The sequence below is a fragment of the Dendrobates tinctorius genome, unplaced genomic scaffold (assembly GCF_039654945.1).
Source record: "Dendrobates tinctorius isolate UK_male_01 unplaced genomic scaffold, ASM3965494v1 ptg000059l, whole genome shotgun sequence".
NCBI lineage: Eukaryota > Metazoa > Chordata > Amphibia > Anura > Dendrobatidae > Dendrobates > Dendrobates tinctorius.
In genome coordinates this window covers 10,856,922-10,882,893 of record NW_027361727.1, presented here as the reverse complement: position 1 = coordinate 10,882,893, position 25,972 = coordinate 10,856,922, and the positions used below count along the sequence as shown (strand labels likewise).

General features: G+C 44.2%; 1 protein-coding gene across 4 annotated transcripts in view; it reads left to right on the top strand.

The window, feature by feature from the left end:
* Positions 1-25,972, top strand: part of AMPD3 (adenosine monophosphate deaminase 3) — a 77,255-nt gene that overhangs the window by 40,850 nt on the left and 10,433 nt on the right. For all 4 annotated transcript variants that reach the window (XM_073578397.1, XM_073578394.1, XM_073578396.1 and 1 more), the window contains exons 3-12: positions 1,169-1,388; positions 2,836-3,001; positions 10,430-10,646; positions 13,686-13,815; positions 15,232-15,426; positions 17,930-18,061; positions 18,691-18,854; positions 20,379-20,505; positions 21,175-21,338; positions 21,654-21,774. In XM_073578397.1, coding sequence (XP_073434498.1) covers positions 1,169-1,388; positions 2,836-3,001; positions 10,430-10,646; positions 13,686-13,815; positions 15,232-15,426; positions 17,930-18,061; positions 18,691-18,854; positions 20,379-20,505; positions 21,175-21,338; positions 21,654-21,774 — 1,636 coding nt within the window. The remainder of the gene's footprint in view (positions 1-1,168; positions 1,389-2,835; positions 3,002-10,429; positions 10,647-13,685; positions 13,816-15,231; positions 15,427-17,929; positions 18,062-18,690; positions 18,855-20,378; positions 20,506-21,174; positions 21,339-21,653; positions 21,775-25,972) is intronic.

Below are 25,972 nucleotides of genomic sequence, written 5' to 3'. Positions count from 1 at the left end.
CACATGGACAGGCACAGGAACTGTCAGCTATTAGATTAGATTGTTGGAAAACCTGCCATAACTTGACAAACACGAGTCTAACAATGGCCAGAGGCCGGAATGTGAAGCATGCGGTGAGTTATTACACAGCCACGCCGTGCTATAATCACAGCAGCTAGATGCGTCCAGATATTAGACTCTCATTACAAGGCAAATAAATGACCGGAAACGTCAACTGATACATTCGCACGGCAGCCACAGTGTGGTGTAAGGAGGAAACGTATATTGTATCTGACATTGTCCAATATGTGACGACGCTGTCACAGCGGAGAAATATTGCTTCATTTTATCTCCGGAGCTTTCCTTCCTTTGTAAAGTGACCATATATCTAAAGGACCTAGGGAAGGCGTACGAGAAAATATGGCTGAATTAAGACAAAGTATCACTGCATCTTCTGCAGGAGATACATGGTTTGTCTCCCCTATATGAAGTATATACAAAGACAGCGGCCAAGGCCAATGATGGCTGGCCACATAATTGCTTTGGGGCCCATAGGCTGGGGGGGCCTGGTGCTGAACAGCCGACGCCACCTCTTGATTGGTGTCCCCTCGCTTCTCCCAACATCTAATGTTTGTATAAGGCAGAAGATGGGAGAATATGTAGTATATGGAGTAGGCAACAGAGAAAACCTCTATATAAATATTAGACACTTGAAAGGACCCCTATTTTAATATCAGACCCCAAGCCAGACCCTTATATTAATATCAGCCCTAGACCACACCCTATATTAGTATCAGACCCTAAACCAGACCCCTATATAAACATTTTATAAATATAAAAACAAAACAGGCGAAATAGACTTTTTAAAAGACGCAAATTAAAAGAAAAATAGGGTGCAGTATAAAAAAGACAAAAAAGGCTAAAATGCAATAATGAATCGATTTTGAAAATTTGACCACGAGCAAGAGAGGATCAAATTTTACAGATGAGTGAAAATGGCAAATAGATACCCTGATTATACAACAACGGTAAACTATTCATCAGTTGGGAAATGTCTAATTTTTCCCGTTGGATCGACATCCATTGTACTCTGTAGAGCCGATGCATACAGTTCCTCCAAATAATAATCTGATGGTGCACATAATAAGAACCATGGATCCATTCTTCTTTTTAATTTTCTTGGATTTAGGAAGAAAAGTTTCAAGATTATCCGATCCCAATCTTTGTCTCTTCAAATGCCCCCTCTTGACTGGAAGACGCCATCCACCATCACGCCAATTCCTTCTCCTTTGGTATCTCCAGACCAACCGGCCCGTCCTATTTTACGACGTGCATCGCAGGCTGTTCAAGTTTCGTATGATGTCCCCGAGTTCCAAAGAGTCACCATAAGTGGAGACTACTGTGCTGGGGTAGGAACATTGCTCATGGCTTGTAACTTGTTAAACATAATTGCTTGTTATTAAATTAAAGGTTTGGCTGAGGGAAGAGTAAGGTGGCCAAACACTGGTTGGGTATAGCTCTAAACTATACAATGTGTTTTCAGTGAGCAAGTGAAGCTAGCTGCCATCAGTCACTTCTGATAGCAACGTTTTGCCTGCAGGACCCGAGGATCTAACAAGCTCAACATGCACAAATGATTGATTGTTGATCTAGCAGGTTCCCATAACATGTAGCCATTAGTTGAAGATCTAGTTGAACAAAGAACCAGTTGAATAAAGAACTTGTTAAGAGATGGTTGGGTTGAATACTGTCTGAAGAGTTGGTTGAGAGAAAGTTGTTTTGGTGAAGAGTTGATTAGTTTGACAAAAAGTTAGTTGAATAAAGAATTTGTTAGCTTCAATAGTTGGTTGATTGATAAGTTGGTGGGCTAGCTAGTTGGATGAAGAGTCGGTTAATTACTTGGTTACGTTAAAAGCTAGTTGGTTTGTTGGCTGGATGAATGAAGAGTTGGTTGGGTGGTTGGTTACATGGTTAGATGAAAAATTGGTTGGTTGAGTAGCTGTCTGGTTGGATAAAGATTTGGTTGACTGTTTATATGGTTATATGAATAACTGGTTGGTTGAGTTGAGAACTGGTTGGATGAAGTGTTAGTGTTAGTTGGGTGGTTGGTCACATAATAAAATGGGAAACTGGATGAGTGACTGGCTGGTTAGATGAAGAGTTATGGCCCCCATACATATCAGACATATGTCGACTGAACCTGCCGATAACTATGGGTTCATCGGATGGTCTAATGTATATGGTTGCGCTGGCCAACTGATGGTCGGAAGAGATGTCGATCAGACCTATCCAATTAAGGGCTGACAATCACACTGTTCTCCTGGAGAGGAGCCACCAGCTTACGTGTCAGTCAGTGAGTTTCTCTTAGAGAACACAGGAGTGCTTGGCAGAGAGACCACTCCAGTGTATGGGATAATCCGCTGAGATGGCTTTCGGACGAAGGATTGGCTGAAGCATCGTTCGGCCAACAGCCATCTAATGTGGCTGGCCAGCCTTAGTTGGGTGGTTGGTTATATGGTTAGATGAACAACCAGTTGGTTGAAGGAGTTGCTAAATGGTTAGATGAAGAGTTATTTGGGTGGTGGTTTATGTGATTGGATAAGAAGTTAGTTGTTTGAAGAGTTGGTAGGTTAGGTGATTGGTTGGATAAAGAATAAGTATAGTGAAAACTTTGGTTAGTTACGTAAAGATTTGGTTAGTTTCTTGAATGTAAATAATAAGTTAACATTAATTTTTCTCCAGACTGTGAGGAATGATATCGGAGCACCAATTTATTTTTATTATTGGAATTTAACATTTGTATGGGAAATTTCAGCCTAAATTAAATATTCTTTAAAAAATGTATTTTATCTACAGGTTACTGTTGATGATTATGAACAAGCTGCCATCGGACTTGCCAAAGCTCTCCTAATACGGGAGAAATATTCCAGACTGGCATATCACCGCTTCCCCAGAACCACTGCTCAGTACTTGTGTACCATGAATGATGAAAGCTGGAAGCTGGAAGATGAGGTGTTTCCAGGTATAGGGGGTCACTTTTTTATATGAATTTTGTTCAGTATGTGATTGTCCCATAAGTCTTCTGCTGCATGTCTACAACCAGTACAAAGTGAATTGTCGTTCACAATTAGCCATTTGCACTTCACCTGCTTTTGTACATTGTGGCTTCCAGAAGTCATAAATGGAGGTACTTTGGCTGGAGAGTGCAACATCTGGCTGTGGCATATTTAATAGAGGAACTTTCTGGCTGCAGTGCTTAAAGGAATACAACATCATACCTTCACATCCCGTTCTATCAGATTCATCAGTGTTTTCTTCACTTTGCTGTTGGGCCCAGCGAATACCAATTTGTAGCCCTTCTTTTCAGTCTGACAATGGCACCACTGGTCTTCATGAACTTCTTGGCCTTCTTCACTCCACAAGAGTTGTTGCCATCCCATACCTGGACGATATCATGATAAAGACACCATCCAGAGAAAACAACTTGTAGAGCCATCGCAACTCTGTCACGCTTTGGTTGAATAATTGACTATCTGATATTGTCTCTTTTCCCCTTTCGAAGTCTAACTTTGTGGGCATGTTCTTTCAATGCTCCTTTGGCCAGGATTTTTCTCCCAACAGAAAAAGTCCACACTCTCCAATATGAAGCATCGTCTCTTCCGGAACACAGACTCGATCAAACATTGTATGCGATTACAGGATATCAGAGTTATCCATGGAAGCAACTTCATATGCCCAATTTCATACTCGTCCTTTTCAGTGAGCGATCAGGACACAATGAGTCAGGTTGAAGAATTCTCTGGATCAGCAGATTTCTGTTCCATTAGAGGACTGTCACATTCTTCAGTAGTGGTTCTGCTCTCTCTCCATCTCTCAGGGACAGTGTTTCCTACTGCTCCATTGGTGAGTTGTTTTGATGGATACCAGTCTCCACAGCCAGGAAGAAATCTTCTAGATTGGGCAGTTCAACGAACATGGTTCCATCAAAAGTTCACATTCCCTATCAATGATCCGGAACTTGATGGATACTCCTCTCTCTGATGTACTAAATTCAGCACTTAAAAGGTCACCCTGTCAGCATCCGAATGGACCACACAACAGCCGTCACCAACCTAAATCACCACGGAGGAACCAGGAGGACAGCATATATGCTGGAATCATTCCAGATTCTACCGTAGCTGGAATAAAATGGCCAGACCTCCCGACAGTCCACATTCCAGGAGTGGACAGTTGGATGACCGTCTTCCACAGTCACAGAAGATTTATCCTAGGGGAGTGATGACTTCAGCCTGAAGTGTTTGCTGAACTCTGCTTCAGTTGGAGATCCCTGGATTTAAACCTCATGGCATCCAGGCTCAACCACGAGTCGTCAAGGTTCATTTCCAGGTCCCAAGATCTAAGGTGTAACGTCCGTCTGCGCTTCTGGGCTGCAGCCAGGCAACACCCCGAGAAACACTGATACCCTTTACCCCTATACAGGGATCTGGATTTACAACAGAGCCCAGGAGGTACTGTCTGAATAGGAGCAGCGGCCAGAGCAGGACGGTCGTCAAAGTGAAGTACAAAAACGGCAGGCAATAGCAGAGTCAATTTCAGGCCAAGGTCAGAGTCAAAAACCAGGAGGGCAGCAGAGGTACAGAATCGTTAGGAAGTAGCAGAGTCAGAATATCCAGGCCAAGGTCACAAACCAGGAGAGTAGCAGAAGTACAGAATCGTCAGGCAAAAGAGGGGTCAGAAATCCAGGCTGAGGTCAGAGTCAAACAGAAATCAATCACTAAGTAACACACAGGGGAACCAAGAATATATCCGGCGGCTTGCAAGACCAGTCCCAAGGTATTTGAGGGATCAGGTCATCCCTCACAGGTTCCTGGACTGGTGATGTCATTAGGGCCGCCCCCAGGACCAGGCCAGATGGAGTTGCAGTAACCCCCTGATGACTGACAGAGGGGCGGAGCCTGCGCCCACCAGATGCCTGCGCAGGAGCCACTTCTCTGTCACCACCATAACTCACGGGCGGACCACGGCGCCTCCCAGTGGCCGAGGCAGGAACAGCCGTCCCCGAGTCTGACAGTGAAGTGGCGGTCTGGCGCCTCCTAGTGGCCGTGACCGGAACAGCAGGCCTCGAATCCAACGGTGACGTGACAGACCGGCGCCTCCTAGTGGCTAAAGCTGGGACCATAGGCCCTGAGTCTGACAGCGATGTAATAGAACCACGGCGCCTCCCAGTGGCCGAGGCAGGAACAGCCGTCCCCGAGTCTGACGGCGAAGTGGCGGCCCGGCGCCTCCTAGTGGCTGCGACCGGAACAGCAGGCCCCAAATCTGACGGAGACGTGACAGTACCCCCCCTTCCAAGAGGGGCCTCCGGACCCTCAAAACCTGGTTTGTCAGGGTGAAGGAGGTGAAACCTTCTAATTAGTGCTTTTGCATGGATGTCCCGCGCAGGGACCCAGGACCTCTCCTCCGGGCCGTAGCCCCTCCAGTGTACCAGATACTGTACGGACCCTCTTACAAGGCGGGAGTCAAGGACACCCTGGACTTCATACTCCAAGGACCCTCCGACCGAAACGGGAGGAGGAGGGGACGGGACAGGGTGAATTGGGGAGCGATACAACTTGAGGAGAGACTTGTGGAAGACATTGGGTAATTTGAAAGACTGAGGGAGTTTTAAACGGAAGGCCACCGGGTTAATCACCTCTATAATCTCGTATGGACCAATAAATCTGGGACCCAGTTTGGCAGACGGTACTTTAAGCTTGATGTTTTTGGTGGAGAGCCAAACCTTGTCTCCAACTCCCAGGTGCGGTCCTTTGGATCGCCGTTTGTTCGCTGCCGAGGTCTGTCTAACCCGGGCCCCTTTCAAGTTAGAGTTTACCTCAGACCAAATGGTTTTTAAACGATGAATATTTTTCTCTACCCCAGGAAGCTCCGACATTCTGGCCGAGAATGAGCCAAAGCGCGGATGCAGCCCGTGGTTGCAGAAAAAGGGGGTAGACTTAATGGAGTCCTGATACTGATTGTTTAGGGCAAACTCGGCTAGTGGCAGATGTTCTGCCCAATCGGACTGGTGTTCTGAGATGTAGCAACGAAGGTATTGCTCCAGAGCCTGGTTGACACGTTCGGTTTGCCCATTGGTTTCAGGGTGGTAAGCCGAGGAAAAAGATAGCTCAATACCAAAGCGTTTACAGAACGCCCTCCAGAACTTTGACACGAATTGGGTACCCCTGTCAGACACAATATTGACCGGGGCACCGTGTAAACGTACCACATGTACAATAAACAGTTTACTCAACGTTTCCGAGTTAGGTAACCCCGACAGGGGGACAAAATGACATTGTTTACTGAACCTGTCCACCACCACCCAAATACACGTCTTTCCATCTGAGGACGGAAGGTCCGTAATGAAGTCCATGGAGATGTGGGTCCATGGACTCTCGGGGGTGGGCAAGGACTGGAGCCAGCCGGCAGGGCGAGTATGGGAGGACTTGGCGCGGGCACAGACCTCACATGCTAAGACATATTCTTTGCAGTCCTTAACCACCGTCGGCCACCAAAAATTCCTAGTTATCAATCTGGCAGTATTATTAAGACCAGGATGGCCTGCCAAAACAGAGTCATGTGATTCTCTAAGCACTTGTAGGCGAAATGCAGGCGGAACGAACAATTTGTTGGGTGGCGTAGTGTCAGGGGCTTGTTCTGGGGATTTACGGATCTCCTCCAGAAGGTCCAATGACACTGCGGACACAATAATCCCAGTGGCCAATATCGGAACTGGTTCACAGTCCTCGGCTTGTGAGGGGCAGAAACTGCGAGAGAGGGCATCGGCCCTCACATTTTTTGTACCAGGGCGGAAGGTGATTATAAAATTAAACCTAGAGAAAAACAATGCCCACCTTGCTTGTCTAGGATTTAACCTTTTTGCCGATTCTAGGTATGTCAGGTTCTTATGATCGGTAATTACCGTGATCTTGTGTTTGGCGCCCTCGAGGAAGTGACGCCATTCCTCGAAGGCCCATTTAATTGCCAATAGTTCCCGATTCCCAATATCATAGTTTTTCTCCGTGGGAGAGAATTTGCGGGAAAAAAACGCACATGGACGAAGCTGAGTGAGGGATGTAGTGCCTTGTAATAGCACTGCTCCCACTCCGACTTCAGAGGCATCCACCTCCACAATAAATGGACGGTCCAGATCCGGCTGAACCAAAACTGGGTTGGCCACAAAACTCTCTTTTAACGTAGAAAATGCCTGAATTGCCTCAGGATTCCAGTTGGCCACGTCTGCCCCTTTCCGGGTCAGATCCGTGAGTGGCTTGGCAATCTCTGAGAAACCTCTAATAAACTTGCGGTAATAATTAGCGAACCCAAAAAATCGCTGCAGCGCTTTCAGCGATTTTGGTTGCACCCAAGCCTTAATAGGCTGGACCTTGGCAGGATCCATGCGGAAGCCTTTACCTGAAACCATGTATCCTAAAAACTGTACCTCCTCAGCAAAAAAGACACATTTCTCCAGTTTAGCAAACAAGGAGTGTTCACGTAGTCTTTGTAGCACAGAACAGACGTGTTGAGAGTGTGTCACAGGGTCAGCAGAGTAAATCAGAATGTCATCTAAATACACCACGACATACACCCCACAAATGTCTCTAAAAATATCGTTAACAAAGTGCTGAAATACGGCAGGTGCGTTGCTGAGTCCGAACGGCATTACCAGGTACTCAAAATGGCCAAGGGGTGTATTGAAGGCCGTTTTCCACTCATCTCCCTTTCTTATGCGGACCAGATTATATGCCCCCCGGAGGTCAAGTTTAGTAAACCAACGGGCTCCTGTTAGCTGATTAAAAAGATCAGGGATGAGTGGAAACGGATACTGGTTTTTTATAGTGATTGCATTCAACTCCCGATAATCAATGCAGGGTCTGAGACCACCATCTTTCTTCTCCACAAAGAAGAACCCGGCCCCAACTGGAGAAATGGACGGTCTGATAAACCCTTTTCTTAGGCTATCCGCTATGTACTCATTCATGGCCTGACGCTCTGGGCCAGAGAGATTAAATATTCTTCCCTTAGGGAGACGGGCATCCGGAATCAGATCAATAGGGCAATCATACTCTCTGTGAGGGGGTAGCTTTTCAGATTCTACAATAGAAAAGACATCCTCAAAATCTCTGAAAGCAAACGGTATGTGGGGGGTTTTAACCTTAACTTGGTTTACTGCCAAGGATATGCAATTTTTCTGACACTGTGGGCTCCAGCGTACAACGTCACCCAAGTGCCAGTCGATGACAGGATTGTGCTGGCGTAGCCATGGCATACCCAGAATAACTGCAGAGGTTAAATTGTCCATCACAAAAAATGACACCAGCTCAGTGTGTAAAGCTCCCACAGACATAGCAACCTTGGCAGTAACAAACTTAACCCCCTCCTGAATAATGGACGTGCCATTAATAGCCGTGGTTTTAATAGGGGCATTAAGTTTTAGTAGAGTTACACCCAGATTCCTAGCAGTCAAGGAATCCATAAAATTTCCTTCAGAGCCACTATCCACATACGCGTTTAAACACAGCGATTTCTGACCACATGAAACTGAAATGGGTAATAAAACTTTAGCCGCATCTGCGGGCAATACCTGAGCCCCTGGGCAACCATAGCCAGAGTAGTTGCCCAGAGGTCGACGTGCCAGGAGCATGGATCTCTGAGGTGCAGCTCTCTCCCTGAAGACTCCAGACTGCCGCATAGTTGTCCAAGAAAATGAGAGAGATCTTCCAGGCTGTGCACTGCAACAGGTGTTCAGGCTAAAAATCAGCTCAGTCAGAAAAGGAAAAAAAAAAAAGTTCAGGGAGACTGCTTTTGTATATGTTGGGTATATACACAAGAAGCAGTTAATTTTATGGCCGGATATAATGTAACGTCCGTCTGCGGTTCTGGGCTGCAGCCAGGCAACACCCCGAGAAACACTGATACCCTTTACCCCTATACAGGGATCTGGATTTACAACAGAGCCCAGGAGGTACTGTCTGAATAGGAGCAGCGGCCAGAGCAGGACGGTCGTCAAAGTGAAGTACAAAAACGGCAGGCAATAGCAGAGTCAATTTCAGGCCAAGGTCAGAGTCAAAAACCAGGAGGGCAGCAGAGGTACAGAATCGTTAGGAAGTAGCAGAGTCAGAATATCCAGGCCAAGGTCACAAACCAGGAGAGTAGCAGAAGTACAGAATCGTCAGGCAAAAGAGGGGTCAGAAATCCAGGCTGAGGTCAGAGTCAAACAGAAATCAATCACTAAGTAACACACAGGGGAACCAAGAATATATCCGGCGGCTTGCAAGACCAGTCCCAAGGTATTTGAGGGATCAGGTCATCCCTCACAGGTTCCTGGACTGGTGATGTCATTAGGGCCGCCCCCAGGACCAGGCCAGATGGAGTTGCAGTAACCCCCTGATGACTGACAGAGGGGCGGAGCCTGCGCCCACCAGATGCCTGCGCAGGAGCCACTTCTCTGTCACCACCATAACTCACGGGCGGACCACGGCGCCTCCCAGTGGCCGAGGCAGGAACAGCCGTCCCCGAGTCTGACAGTGAAGTGGCGGTCTGGCGCCTCCTAGTGGCCGTGACCGGAACAGCAGGCCTCGAATCCAACGGTGACGTGACAGACCGGCGCCTCCTAGTGGCTAAAGCTGGGACCATAGGCCCTGAGTCTGACAGCGATGTAATAGAACCACGGCGCCTCCCAGTGGCCGAGGCAGGAACAGCCGTCCCCGAGTCTGACGGCGAAGTGGCGGCCCGGCGCCTCCTAGTGGCTGCGACCGGAACAGCAGGCCCCAAATCTGACGGAGACGTGACATAAGGGCTCTGGCGGTGGATACTCCAGTCATCCTCTGACAGTAAAGGAAAATAAACACTGATGTGTCTGATAAATTGGGATGTGAAAGTTGGCATGTTGATGTCTATGTAAGACTTGAATTATTCCTCTTCTATGGCCCTGTGTCCTCCGATGGACAGTATGAAAAAAGGCTTTCACAGGTGAGGACAGTACGAAAAAAGGCTTTCACAGGTGAGGCATAAAGGCCAATTTTGATATAAATGATTTGAAAATAGTTAAAATATATTTAACATAAAAATCTGATCTAAACAATAACTCTTTTTCAGGTGACACTTTATATAGGGGAAATGTTTGCCCTAATTTTTAATGATCCCAAAAGAGACATGGGTTTCCCAAAATGTGATGGGTTGTAAGTGATGGTCATGGGGCAGTAATGACACCATCCTTTATGTGTTTATAAGTAGGAAATTGCACAAAATATAATAGAAACTGAATGTAACATTTCTAAAACAATGTATGATCAAACCTGGAAATCTTCGGTGATGTTTATGATGTAAATAATATAGGGATCGTCCCAAGTAAAGGACTTCATGTTACATCTGATATAAACTCTACGTTTCTCCATCCATTTTTATTTTGCAGTCTTTAACCCTCCACCAGGAATTGAGGATCCTTACAATTTAGAAAAAGTTCCTTCAAACCTTTATTACGTTGTAAAAATGAGAGGCGGGATCCCATACGTTTACGACAACAAGGAGATGGCGGAAGCCAACGAACCGAGAAGTTTACCATATCCCGACCTTGAGACCTACACTCTTGACCTCAGTCATATTTTGGCTCTTATCGCTGACGGCCCAACGTAAGTTAAAAATCTCTATGGGTTGTTCTAGTAGTGAATACTAATGGAGGTCACAGAAGAGCAGATATTCCAACTGATCCATCTGATATCGGGGACCACATAATAAGAAAAGAGGAAAATTAGACACCAATGATGGGTCATATTGTATGCTCTACACCCAAACCCTACTTTTTACTCAAGTTGTGGCTTCCTGTAGCAAGGGACACCAATTGATAAAAGTCAGTGGAGCAAATTGCTTACCTCTCCACCAGGGCTGGATTGTAGGAAAGACAAATAGGGGACCATGCCATGGAAGAGTCATAATCTGGATGACCTAAGTGTCTCCACCGCCCAGTCTTATGGTTGAAGATCCTATCGCATTAAGAAGAGGTGAAGAGGCAGCTACTTCTGTGTGTCTGCAATACAGGGTCAAGTGGGCTTTAACCCAAATTTTTGCCCCTGAGCCACAACAACCTTTTCTCGCCCACCTCTACATGGGATGTTTGGTTAATCGGCTCATGGGATGTGTCATCCATATTTATAACTAGTTGGTACAAACAGTTCATTGGAGAGATCTCTGTAATGCCCTCTGATATGCTAATATATATGTACAAGTATATCAGAGGGCAATACAGAGATCTCTCCAATGAACTGTTTGTACCAAGGACTGTGACAAGAACAAGGGGGCATTCTCTTCGTTTGGAGGAAAGACAATTTCTGCACCAGCATAGAAGAGGGTTCTTCACGGTAAGAGCAGTGAGTCTCTGGAATTCTCTTCCTGAGGAAGTGGTGATGGCCAACTCACTGAATGAATGTAAGAAAGGAATGGAGGCTTTTCTTGTGAGTAACAGCATAGAAGGTTACGAATAACAGAATATTATAGGTCGATGATTGACCCAGCTTAGGGGAAGGAATTTTTTTCCCTATGGAGAAAATTGGCTTCTACTCTGTGGGTTTTTTGCCTTCCCCAGGATCAACAATGCAGAACAGCTGCACTAAAAATAGGCTGAACTAGATGGACATAAGGTCTTCCTTCAGCCTTCAAAACTATGTTACTATGTTACTATGTCTCTTCTGGCTTGAAGAGGGAACATTAGAAGGTTATGACGAACTTCTCATGTAACTCTTCAGTAAGAAGAGGGTAGAGCCAGTCAGTCGAGCCCCTGACATTCGTCAGGGATGTCTCGTGAAGACTAAGGGAGGCCTCAGAGGCTCAGATATCCCAACTGAGCCATCTGATTTTGATGTCCACACTATGAGAAAAGAGTAAAATTTGACACCGATGATAGTTCACACTGCATATCCTACACCGAAAGACCTTACTTTTTACTTATGTTGTGACTTCCTCTGGCATGGGAAAGGACCAATGGACCAGCAAGATGTTCATAGATAGAAGTCAGTGGAGCAAATTGCTTACTTCTCCACCAGGGTTGGATTCTAGGGAGGACATGTGGGGAACATGCCCTGGAGAACTCATGGATGACCTAGGGGCCTCCACCACCCACTTTTACAGTTAGGGAACCTATCCCGTTAAGACGAAGTGGAGAGGCAGCTACTTCTGTGTGTCTGCTATATGGTCAAGTGGGCTTTAACCCAAATTTTTGTTTGACCAGTCATGGGACGTGTCATCCACATTTATATGTGGTTGTCTTCTTTGGCTCGGAGAAGAAGAATGCAAAAGTTTTGACAAACTTCTCATGTAACTCTCCAGAATGAAGAGAGTAGAGCCAGGAGGCCGGGCGCCTGACAGTCGTAATTACTTGAACCTATGACACATTGTGTTGGCAAGCAATGCTCTTCCCACTTGTAAAGAATCGTGAACAGGTTCTTCAGGTTTTGGATGTAAATGTTTGGATCTGCACAGAACTCGTAATAATGGAGAGATTAATACTTAGCTTATGACGAGTCTCTGCTGCATGCCACAAGCTTGTAATAAAACAATGGTCAATATGGCAGCTCACCACACCATCTATCCTGCGCTGACGGTGACAAAGACATTCCAGAGAGGTCTATTGTAGACAAATTAGCTTTACTGTCTCCAGGAAAAGTGATGCACTAAATATAGTAAATACTTATCCTCCAGTTTATTTGCAGCAGATAGTATTTTTTCCCCCTGCAAGCAGTTTAGTTGCAAAACAAAGCTGCAGTGCAAAGCATGAGGGAGGGAGAAACTTGTAGACTTTGGTTATAAGACAGGACATGGATTTAAGACTATGTAAGACCCTAATAGGTGATGAGGTTTCTATTTCCAGCTGTATGTAATAGATCAGAGCTGTAGTGTAAAGCATGGCAGAAATACAGTGCTTCCGATGAGACAGAAAGTGGATTTCCATCTAGATGAACTCAAGTTGCTGATTGTAAGTATGTCCTAATAGAGCAGGGCTGCTGTATAAAGCATGGCAGGAAAGATCAACCGCCTGAGTCTGTGATGAGAAAGGAGATAGATTCCAGGCTACATACTGTAAGATTCTAATAGTCAATGCAGCTAAACTGGAGCCACTGATCGTAGCCATGCATTAAAAGAGCAGAGCTGCAGTATAAAGCATGAGAAAAGGACTGGCAAGCAGTTTGAGCCTATGATGAAACAGGAGATGAAATTCAGACTACTTTAACCTCTAATAGACAATGAAGCTAAACTGGAGTGCTTGATTATAGCCATGCTCTAATAGAGCAGAACTGAAGTATAAAGCATGAGAGAAGGACAGGGCTAAGTTCTACGACACCAATAGACATTTCAGCTAACCTGGAGTCACTGATCTTAGCTGCACTGTACTAGATCAAGGCTGTATTAAAAATAAATTGGCAAGACAGAAAAGGGTTAATGTCATGTGATCCAGTACGATCAGTTGTTGTCCCAATACGCAGTGACCACTGACTGAACACTGAAGATACAATTCCAGCCTAATAGCGTGCGGTGTGATGTGGAGCCTGAGAGCCGGTGCCAGTGGACGCAGCTATGATGCAATCGCTTGGTGCGGTCTGTGGACTGGTCATCAGCCAGATCTGCGCTATAAAAATAAGAACATTAATCCTTATTATTTTTATCAATGTTTCCCACAGAAAAACCTACTGTCACCGCAGGCTCAACTTCCTGGGATCCAAGTTTAACCTCCATGAGATGCTGAACGAGATGTCGGAGCTGAAGGAACTGAAAAGTGTCCCTCACCGCGACTTCTATAATGTCAGGAAGGTATAAATATAAACACCAAAAAAGCAATATAGTCTTATTTTTTTTTCTTCTATACAAGTGATCAATGAGGCGCTCATCGGCTTTTACTTTAAAGGAACCCATGAATTAAGGGTCATTAGATGACACCCAGGTGCTGGGAAGAATAACCAAACGAGCGTGGTTATTAGAAGTCATCCAGTTTGGTTAGACCTTGATTGATACTTTATTAGGACGGTGTTTAAATAGTTTGGTGGCCGTTGATATTTTGCCAAGATGTTTTTTTTACTTGCAGTGGTCGTTGGAATTTTCAGAAGGTCATTAGAGAAGTCATAAACTTTGTTTCAGGTAGTCTTCGATACAAAAAGATGTTTGGTTGCCCGGTCATTGATACCTTGGTGTGATGGTCATTAAATCAGTGATACATTTCGGTTTGATGGTGCTTAATACATTGTTGCCATGGTCATTAGATAAGATGAAGTTTGGTTTCATGGTCATTGATGTGTTGCCAAGATTTCTATTTTAGAATCAGTGGCTGGTGATATTTTCAGATGCTCAATAGATGATCGGAGACATTCTAGTTTAGGTGGTCTTTGGAAGAATAGCTGTCAGCCAAATGAACGTGGTTATTACAAAAGTCATACAGTTTGGTTAGATGGTGACCGATACTTTTTTGGGGCACTGTTTTTTTTTTTGTTTTTTTTTAGAATTGGTGGTCGTTGCTGTTTTCAGATGGTCATTAGATCATTGGATAAATTTTGGTTTAGGTCATCTTCAATACTCGGTAGGGATGGTTGTTAGATAACAGTTTGGTAAGGTGGTGTCTAATAACTTATAAACTTATCATAGTCCACCCAACCAAACTGGTTGGATGGTTATTAATACGTTGGGTTGACCAGTCATACAGTTGGGTTGATGTTGTTTGAAGACCATCATCAGAAAGTATCAAATAAATCCTATTGTTTGGTTTCGATTGTACATTGACCAGTTTAGTCCGTATAGATTATCCTTGATACGATTGGGTCATATGATCAGGGGATACGCTGATAGGTTTGGGCAATGTAGATATAAATATTCGTAAGTTGCTTGCAGGAATCCTACAACTTGGCTTGTGTCGGCAATGACGATTCCACCTAATTGTTTGGGAAAATGTCATTTACATTGGTCTTGGAAGGATAAGTCCTTTGGAGACCTCATATGTATCATTCATTTGGTTGCATGGACATCAACCATATACTTTGATTGGGGTGGACATTTTTGGTAAGGATCACCACACCTCAGCTGGTAATGATAGATCTTTGCATGGTATGACCATACATGATATGGACATTGGTCATCTGGTGATCTTCAGTTCAGTAATTCGTTTCTGGAATGATGGACACTCCTTGGAAAAAAAAAATGTGGGGGCACAATTAACCATCTGGTTTTCGGTATCTTCAGGTGGACACCCATATTCACGCTGCTGCCTGTATGAACCAGAAGCATTTGCTCCGCTTCATTAAACACACGTATCGCACAGAACCGGACAAGGTGGTCACTGAGAAGAATGGGAAGAAGATGACACTCAAACAACTATTTGAGAGTCTTCACATGGATCCGTACGACCTGACCGTAGACTCTCTGGATGTCCACGCGGTAACGTATAGTTTGTAATGATCTGGGGAAGCTCTATAATTCTATAACTAGTGGCCATCCAGGGGTTACAGTAGTGGCCAAAAGTATTGACACCCCTGCAATTCTGTCAGATAATACTCAGTTTCTTCCTGAAAATGATTGCAAACACAAATTCTTTGGTATTATTATCTTCATTTAATTTGTCTTAAATAAAAAAACACAAAAAGAATTGTCCTAAAGCCAAATTGGATATAATTCCAATTTCCACACCAAACATAAAAAAGAGAGTGGACAAAAGTATTGGCACTGTTCGAAAAATCATGTGATGCTTCTCTAATTTGTGTAATTAACAGCACCTGTAACTTACCTGTGGCACCTAACAGGTGTTGGCAATAACTAAATCACACTTGCAGCCAGTTGACATGGATTAAAGTTGACTCAACCTCTGTCCTGTGTCCTTGTGTGTACCACATTGAGCATGGAGAAAAGAAAGAAGACCAAAGAACTGTCTGAGGACTTGAGGAACCAAATTGTGAGGAAGCATGAGCAATCTCAAGGCTAAAAGTCCATCTCCAAAGACCTGAATGTTCCTGTGTCTACCGTGCGCAGTGTCATCAAGAAGTTTAAAGCCCATGGCACTGTGGCTAACCTCCCTAGATGTGGACGGAAAAGAAAAATTGACAAGAGATTTCAACGCAAGATTGTGCGGATGTTGGATAAAGAACCTCGACTAACATCCAAACAAGTTCAAGCTGCCCTGCAGTCCGAGGGTACGACAGTGTCAACCCGTACTATCCGTCGGCGTCTGAATGAAAAGGGACTGTATGGTAGGAGACCCAGGAAGACCCCACTTCTTACCCCGAGACATAAAAAAGCCAGGCTGGAGTTTGCTAAAAATTTACCTGAAAAAGCCTAAAACGTTTTGGAAGAATGTTCTCTGGTCAGATGAGACAAAAGTAGAGCTTTTTGGGCAAAGGCATCAACATAGAGTTTACAGGATAAAAAAAGAGTCATTCAAAGAAAAGAACATGGTCCCTACAGTCAAACATGGCGGAGGTCCCCTGATGTTTTGGGGTTGCTTTGCTGCCTCTGGCACTGGACTGCTTGACCATGTGCATGGCATTATGAAGTATGAAGACTACCAACAAATTTTGCAGCATAATATAGGGCCCAGTGTGAGAAAGCTGGGTCTCCCTCAGAGGTCATGGGTCTTCCAGCAGGACAATGACCCAAAACACACTTCAAAAAGCACTAGAAAATGGTTTGAGAGAAAGCACTGGAGACTTCTAAGGTGGCCAGCAATGAGTCCAGACCTGAATCCCATAGAACACCTGTGGAGAGATCTAAAAATGGCAGTTTGGAGAAGGCACCCTTCTAATATCAGGGACCTGGAGCAGTTTGCCAAAGAAGAATGGTCTAAAATTCCAGCAGAGCATTGTAAGAAACTCATTGATGGTTAACGGAAGCGGTTGGTCGCAGTTATTTTGGCTAAAGGTTGTGCAACCAAGTATTAGGCTGAGGGTGCCAATACTTTTGTCTGGCCCATTTTTGGAGTTTTGTGTGAAATGATCAATGTTTTGCTTTTTGCTTCATTCTCTTTTGTGTTTTTTCATTTAATACAAATTAAATGAAGATAATAAGAACAAAGAATTTGTGTTTGCAATCATTTTCAGGAAGAAACTGAGAATTATCTGACAGAATTGCAGGGGTGTCAATACTTTTGGCCACAACTGTATGATGTGGACCTCTGAGATAATAGCTCAGATCTTTGATTTTTTCAGGACTATATCAGTGGTCCAGATGTAATATAGTAACATACATAGTAACATAGTAAGGCCGAAAAAAGTCATTAGTCCATCCAGTTCAGCCTGTATTCCGTCAGAATAAGTCCCCAGATCTACGTCCTTCTAAAGAACCTAATAACTGTAAGATACAATATTGTTACGCTTGGAGAAAATACCTATAATAATGTCCACATTTCATATGCCAAAACTTTGGCAACAAACGTCTGTGATCAGTCAGAGGGAGTGTGACTGCAATCTGTCAGCCCCGGAGATAATAAGTCAGAGCTTCTACTTCTCCAAACTCTTTATCTAGGGTCCGAATACCAGAACGTTGAGATAATCATTCTTAGATCTGTCCGGGTTCTAAGAAAGTAAGTCAAACTTGGACTTTCTGAAACTTTTTGAAATATCAACAATCATATCTCAAAGTTAAAAAAAATCTTAAATGGTCACTATCATTTTGACAAATTTTGCATAAAACAATTTTACAAATAAATATGAGCGATCTTAATATATCTTAGGAGAGAAATCTGCTTCTTTCCCCACTTATGAGACTTCTTTCCCACTTCCTGCCACCTGAAGTACAGATTGGAGTGAACTGAGGGATCAGGTTACAGTCTTCCTATTGAAGTGAATAGAGTTTGCCTTTTAAGTTTTAATTTTTTTTTTCTGGGGTTTTTGATTTATTTTTTTTTGGGGGGGAGATACTGATCAATAATTGATTAATGTTGAACCCACAGGGACGACAAACCTTCCATAGATTCGATAAGTTCAACGCTAAGTATAACCCCGTGGGAGCGAGCGAGCTCAGAGACCTCTACCTGAAGACGGACAATTACATAGACGGGGAGTACTTTGCCAGGATTATCAAGGTAGGGACCTCACCGGCATGTGATTGTATGTATGCTATATTTAAAGGGTCAGTGATAATTCTCGCAGTGCGCAAGGTTCATTCATCATCTAGTCGCTGCGCCACTTTACACCTCTCCATGGATTGTGTCTGGTATTGCAACTGCTCCTCATTTACTTTATTTGAGCTGAGCTGCAATATCAGACACAACCCATGGAGAGGTGTGGCGCTGTTTCTTGAAGAAAGCAGCCATATTTTTCTAATTTCATAAAACCCCTTTAAATATTCCCCTAATTGGATGGTGCAATCACAAATTCTTACTTTACAAAATGGTTGCTAATTAAAGTATGGGGCCCCTGAAGAAGCAATAACAGTGGGGGCCCTGCCTGATAAATGTTTAACCATTCCAACTCTGGTGCTTTACTTTTTATCCTACCCTGGATAAGTTATGGTGGTCAGACCCCCCCCCCAGATACCTGGAAGGTCCTATCACCATTATGTCTTGTACCTTTTGAGGTCTACCTCTTCTTCCAACTTCAGTGACACCATCTTGATTGCACCTTTAAAAGTCCAAATTAACAGAGGAGCCATGGTTCTAACTTGTTCTTCTTGTTCTTTTTCATTGATGTGCCCCCCGTTCTGTCTGTTCAGGAAGTGGCTCGAGAGTTGGAGGACAGCAAGTATCAGTACACAGAGCCTCGGCTGTCCATCTATGGCCGCTCCCCCGATGAGTGGGACATACTGGCCAAGTGGTTCATCAAGCACAAGGTCTACTCCCCCAACATGCGCTGGATGATCCAGGTGCCTCGGATCTTGTAAGTCATTTATGGATCATGTTAACGCTAATACTGTGAAGCCCACCTGCTGCCCAGTGATTACTCACGAATACAAAGGATGGTGTTGCGTGCGTGGCGGAATCCCTTTTTATTAGAAGGAGAAATCTGCTTCTTTCTCCTCTTGATCTGATCTTTTGTTCTCAAATTTCCCAATTCATTACACCCAAAGAGGCAATGAGCTTGATGGTCACGCCTGGTTCACATGAGGCAACGGTTTACTTGAAAAGACATAGACAGTTCTCCCTTTAGTGACACTTGAGGCAGTTAGCTAACATTTGTGACAGTCTGCTGGCAGTTTCATCAGCAGCACTTCCTTCAGCTTGCAAAAGTCTCTGTGTCACAAGCTAAACAGCATAGCTCACAGTTTTCTCAGTGTTCACAACCCATCTGATGAACAATGGCATTGTCCTGCTCGCTTGGTGGCTTTGCATGCTCTTGTAGCCTTTACAGCTACCGCACAACTGCATCCATCTCCTAGCCGTCTCGGCTGTGGCACTCCTTTATGCAACTGGGCTTCAGCTTCCAGACTCCTCTGGTGTGGCGGTGCCTCGACTCTTTTGGGGGTATTTACTCACCTCTTAAAGGTGCTTACATTGCTCTGATAAATCTTCTTCGGGTCACTGGACCCCACCATCCTCAGTCTTTCTGCCATTCATCCAGCATCACCTGTGCAATACAAAGGAAATCCTGAAAAGATGATCTGTTGGTGGACCTTGAGGACTAGAGTTGGGGAACCCTGGCCTAGGGGAGCGCACAGTTTGGACCAAAGGTGTAACCATTCTGCTGGTCTGAACCATCAATCTTCACACCAGTAAAGCAGGAAACCAGGGGCTAGAGCGGTGTGCTCCTGTAGGTGCAGCTTGAGACGTTTTATACAAGAAAAAACAGTCTAAATATAAACACCATAAAATAAAAACACAGTCAAACCTCAGGACTCCCAGCAGTAAGCTTGTGTCCAAACCAGGGCCCCAAATAAGTCAGCCCACCATGTACCCACAAACACCATCAGCCCCCAACAATGCTGCGCCCCAACCAGCAGATAGAGAAGCCTGTGTATAGACTTGATTTCAGCAGCGGCTATGGATCAGGAGTCATTTTGTGCACTGCAGCCTTTCCAGTATTAGGCTGGGCTTAATTGCAAGGGAAATTCACATTTTGCTTCCTGTGGGGTTTTGAAACTTGATACAATCTCAATAAAACATAATCTCTCCGGACCATTAACACAGAGATATGATGCAGAGGAGATGTGCAGACATGGAGCCCATTATCACTGATGCCGCCCTGACGCCTGCTTCTCATTTGTGGGTAGTCAACATTTTCTAACCGTAAACGTGCTGCCCCCTGATGGTAGAGAATGGGAACTGCAAGCACAGGTTACATCAGATGTGAAATTAAACGTTACTTTTCCCATAAATGTGGATTATGACATATAACACTGGATCACCATGATGGCAGAATAAGAATAATCATGAGGAATCAATGTCTGTATTTTTTTTCTTCCAGTGACATTTTCAGATCGAAGAAGATTCTCCCAGATTTTGGCAAAATGTTGGAAAATATATTCTTGCCACTATTTGAGGCGACAATTAACCCTTCAGATCACAAAGAGCTCTACCTATTCCTTAACTATGTAAGTAACGAGGGATGTCCCCCTTTTGTGTATATCCAGGGGTGTCCTCCCTGTGTATTCAGGGTTGTCCCATCCTTAGTATATATTTCGGGGTGTGTTCTTCCCTGTATATATCTATCCTCCCTTGTGTATATTCAGGGTTGTTCCCTTTTTATACTGTATATCCAGGGGAGTCCCCCCTTTATATATATATATTCAGGGGGCCCTACTTGTGTACATCTGGGGGTGTCCTCCTGCATTTTTATCTAGGGGTGTTTTCCCTTGTGTATATGTATGGGTGTCCCAATTTCGTATATATCCAGGGGTATCCTCCCTTGTGTATATCCGGGGGGGTGTCCTTCCTTAAATCAGGGGGTGACACGGTTTGTATATATCTAGGATTGTCATCCCTTGTCTACATCTTGGGGTGTCCTCCTTTTTTGTTTATCCCGGGGGTGTCCTCCCTTGTGTATATCTGGGGGGATGTCCCTCCTTGTGCATAACTGGGGGTGACACCCTTCATATATATCTAGGGCTGTCTTCCCTTGTGTATTTCAGGGGTGTCCTCCCTTGCATATATTGGGGGGTGGGGTGTACTTCCTTAAACCAGGGAGTGTCCCTCTTTGTGTCCATCTCGGGGTGCCCCCTCTTGTGTGTATCCTTCGTTGATCGGCACATTTGTGATTCCAGGTCACGGGTTTTGACAGCGTCGATGATGAGTCCAAACACAATGATCACATGTTCTCCAACAAGAGTCCGACCCCCGACCAGTGGATGCACGAGCAGAACCCCCCGTACAGTTACTACCTGTATTATATGTATGCCAATATCATGCTGCTCAACAACCTGCGCAAGTAAGTCACCCCCTTTCTCCTCAAGACTGTCCCACCAAGTCACCATTGGCAGGAGAATCCTTTTAAATGTTTTCTCCCTGGATTTTGTGCACAGGAACATCAGTAACTTCCAGAATTCTCTAGACCCCCTAAGGTTTAGCCTCTCCAGATTCCATATCTCAAGCAAAACTGTTGGTTTCTCCACTGACTTCACTTCCAGGGTTCCCTTTGCTTTAGAGATTAATGGGGTCTCTGGAGTGAAATCCTCAGCGGAGTTTGGTGGCGATCGCTGGATTGGAAGGATTGCACTGATCACTGACGTTTTCCATTTCTCAGGGAGCGGGGGATGAGCACCTTCCTGTTCCGGCCTCACTGCGGAGAAGCCGGCTCCATCACACATCTGGTGTCAGCCTTTATAACTGCAGATAACATTTCTCATGGATTACTTCTCAAAAAGGTAAAAAAAAAAAAAACGTTATCGGGATCCAATGCTGGGCGTTGTAGTGCAACCATGGCTTTGTATTTGCTGCTTGCAAATTAAGTATGTCCTCTGTACTATACATGTCAATGGTGAAACTATAAGTCAGATTCAGGATTCACCACTAGGACCCCCATCTATTTGGAGAACCGGGCCCTGTCGCACCTCTTTATTCATTTGGGTGGGAGTGGTGAACCCCCTATAATTCTGCTCAAAACAATTATTAATATTTTGATTGTTACAATTGTATCCAGTTAACCCCTTCACCCCCAAGGGTGGTTTGCACGTTCATGACCGAGCCAATTTTTACAATTCTGACCACTGTACCTTTATGAGGTCATAACTCTGGAACGCTTCCATGGATCCCGGTGATTCTGACACTGTTTTCTCATGACATATTGTACTTCATGTTAGTGGTAAAATTTCATTCATATAACTTGCGTTTATTTGTGAGAAAAACGGAAATTTGGCGAAAATTTTGAAAATTTCGCAATTTTCCAACTTTGAATTTTTATGCCCTTAAATCACAGAGATACGGCACACAAAAAACTTGATAACTAACATTTCCCACATGTTTACTTTACATCAGCACAATTTTGGAACCAAAATTTTTTTTTGTTAGAAAGTTATAAGGGTTAAAAGTTGACCAGCGATTTCTCATTTTTACAAAACCATTTTATTTTTAGGACCACATCACATTTGAAGCCACTTTGAGGGGTCTATATGATAGAAAATACCCAAAAGTGACACCATTCTAAAAACTGCACCCCTTAAGGTGCTCAAAACCACATTCAAGAAGTTTATTAACCCTTTAGGTGCGTCACAGGAATTTTTTTGAATATTTAAAAAAAAAAAAATGAACATCTAACTTTTTTTCACCAAAAAAATACTTCAGGTTCAATTTTTTTTATTTTACCAAGGGTAACAGGAGAAATTGGACTGCAAAAGTTATTGTGCAATTTGTCCTGAGTACGCTGATACCTGATATGTGGGGGGGAACGACTGTTTCGGCGCATGGCAGAGCTCAGAATGGAAGGAGCGCCGTTTGACTTTTTCAATGCAAAATTGGCTGGAATTCAGATCGGACGCCATGTCACGTTTAACAGTGGAAACCCCCTACAAGTGACCCCATTTTGGAAACTAGACCCCCCAAGGAACTTATCTAGATATGTGGTGAGAACTTTGAACCCACAAGGGCTTTACAGAAGTTTATAACGTACAGCGGTACAATTAAAAAATCATATTTTTTCCACAAAAATGATCTTTTCACCCCAATTTTTATTTTCCCAAGGGTAACAGGACCCTAAAAGTTATTGTGCAATTTGTCCTGAGTACGCTGATACCACACATGTGGGGGTAAACCACTATTTGGGCGCATGGCAGAGCTCGGAAGGGAAGCAGCGCCATTTGACGTTTTGGGCTGGAATTGAGATCGGACACCATGTCGCGATTGGAAAACCCCTGATGTACCAAAACAGTAGAAACCCCCCACAAATGACACCATTTTGAAAACTAGACCCCCTAAGGAACTTATCTAGATGTGTGGTGAGAACTTTGAACCCCCAAGGGCTTCACAGAAGTTTATAACATAAAGCCGTACAATTAAAAATCATATTTTTTCCCCAAAAATGATCTTTTCACCCTCAATTCTTATTTTTCCAAGGGTAACGGGACCCTAAAAGTTATTGTGCAATTTGTCCTGAGTACGCTGATACCCCACATGTGGGGGTAAACCACTATTTGGGCGCATGGCAGAGCTCGGAAGGGAAGCAGCGCCATTTGACGTTTTTGGCTGGAAAACCCATGTCGCGATTGGAAAACCCCTGATGTACCTAAACAGTGGAAACCCCCCCACAAATGACACCATTTTGTAAACTAGACCCCCCAAGCAACTTATCTAGATGTGTGGTGAGCACTTTGAACCCCCCAGTGCTTCACAGAAGTTTATAACGCCCGGGCGTGAAAATAAAAAATTCGTATTATTTCCACAAACATGATCTTTTAGTCACCATTTTTTTATTTTCCCCAAGGGTAACAGGAGAAATTGGACCCCAAAAGTTGTTGTCCAATTTGTCCTGCGTATGCTGATACCCCATATGTGGGAGAAAACTACTGTATGGACACACGTCGGGGCTCGGAAGGGAAGTAGTGACGTTTTGGAATGCAGACATTGATGGAATGGTCTGCGGGTGTCATATTGCCTTTGGAGAGCCCCTAATGTACCTAAACAGTGGAAACCCCCCACAAATGACCCCATTTTGAAAACTAGACCCCCTAAGGAACTTATCTAGATGTGAGGTGAGCACTTTGAACCCCCAAGGGCTTCACAGAAGTTTATAATGCCAGGGCATGAAAATAAAAAAATCGTATTTTTTCCACAAACATGATCAATTAGTCCCCAATTTTTTTATTTTCCCAAGGGTAACAGGAGAAATTGAGGAGTTGAGGGTGGCACTGGCGGACATGGCGGGAAATAAGGCCCCGAGGGCGGATGGCATTCCGGCAGAGGTGTATAAAATTTTTAATGAAGAAGTAATAACCAAATTGGAGAAGGTATTTAATGAGTCGTTGGAAAGGGGAATGTTACCTACATCTATGAGAGAGGCCATTGTGGTGGTCATTCCTAAAGCTGATAAGGACCCATTGAATCCGGAGTCCTACAGACCAATTTCACTCCTTACGGCAGATGTAAAGATTCTGGCGAAGGCCTTGGCCAACAGACTGACCCACGTGATTGATAAAGTAATCCACCCAGATCAATCGGGATTTATGCCCAATAAATCTACAGCAATCAATTTAAGGAGGCTATATTTAAATATGCAAATTCCAGCCGAAAATGCTGGAAAGAGAGTAGTAGTGTCTTTGGATGCCCATAAGGCCTTTGATTGTGTAGAATGGAAGTACTTATGGTCGGTTTTGATGGGCCTTGGGTTTGGGCCCAAGTTTATATCGTGGGTGGGGTTGCTATACTCCTCTCCAACGGCAAAAATTAGAGTGAATAGTGAATTATCTGATAGTTTCTCATTACATAGGGGTACGAGGCAGGGATGCCCGTTGTCTCCGTTGCTGTTTGCCCTCGCCGTGGAACCTCTGGCCACTAAAATAAGGGATGCACAAGAGATAAAAGGATTTGTCTATGGAGTGAAGGAGGAGAGGGTGTCTTTGTATGCCGACGATATTTTGCTATTTTTGGAGGACTCAGGGAAGAATTTGGATAACGCGGTGGCATTAATTGAGGAATTCGGGGAATTTTCCGGACTCAAAATCAATTGGGACAAATCGTGCATAATGCCCATTGATGAGGTAGATGGGGATATGGGGGAGGTGGGAAGGTCTGCAAAATTGAAGGTAGTTTCGAAATTTAAATATTTGGGGATACAAATCGCCCTTCCTTTGACTAGGTTTGAACAACTTAATCTAAGCCCTTTGCTACAAAAAATTCGTTCCAAAATATCAGCATGGAATAAATTACATCTTTCGGTAATTGAAAGGGTGAACCTTTTAAAAATGATTGTGATGCCACAGCTGTTATATGTACTGCATAATTCTCCAATTTGGATCTCGCAGAGTAGGTTCACAAAATTAAATCGCTGTTTGGTGAACTAATATGGGGGGGGAAGCCCACGGTTTAAACAAGAAACTTTGCAGAGGCCGAAGGAGGAAGGAGGTTTGGCGCTTCCCAACCCCTGGGTATATTTTTTATCAGCACAATGCCAGCATATTGGAGGATGGGGGGTGGAGACGGGACTGGGACAATCGCCTAGTAGTTTGAGATATTTGTTTGGAAAATGGCCTCTGGGAGAGAGTTTAGAAGGGGGGCAGTTTTTAAAATTAGGCTCTCGGTTTCCTACTGTTCTCCTAATTCATAAGGTATGGGAAAAAGTTAAACAGATAAGGGGTGTCACGGGCCTTACCAAATACTCTCCTGTATGGGATAATATAAATTTGCCAGAATTCGGGCAAATGGAAGGATTTGGGCCCTGGAGAGAGGCAGGAATCAGAAGGATGGGACAGCTAATGGGTCAGGGAAGACTTAAGTCATTTATGGAGCTGCAGACAGAATTCCAGTTACCGCATTCAAATTTGTTTCATTATAAAAGAATTCAGCATGCTTGTCGGTCGCAATGTCGGAGAAAACTTATTGAGATCCAGTTTGATATCACGCTGGCCTCCATTT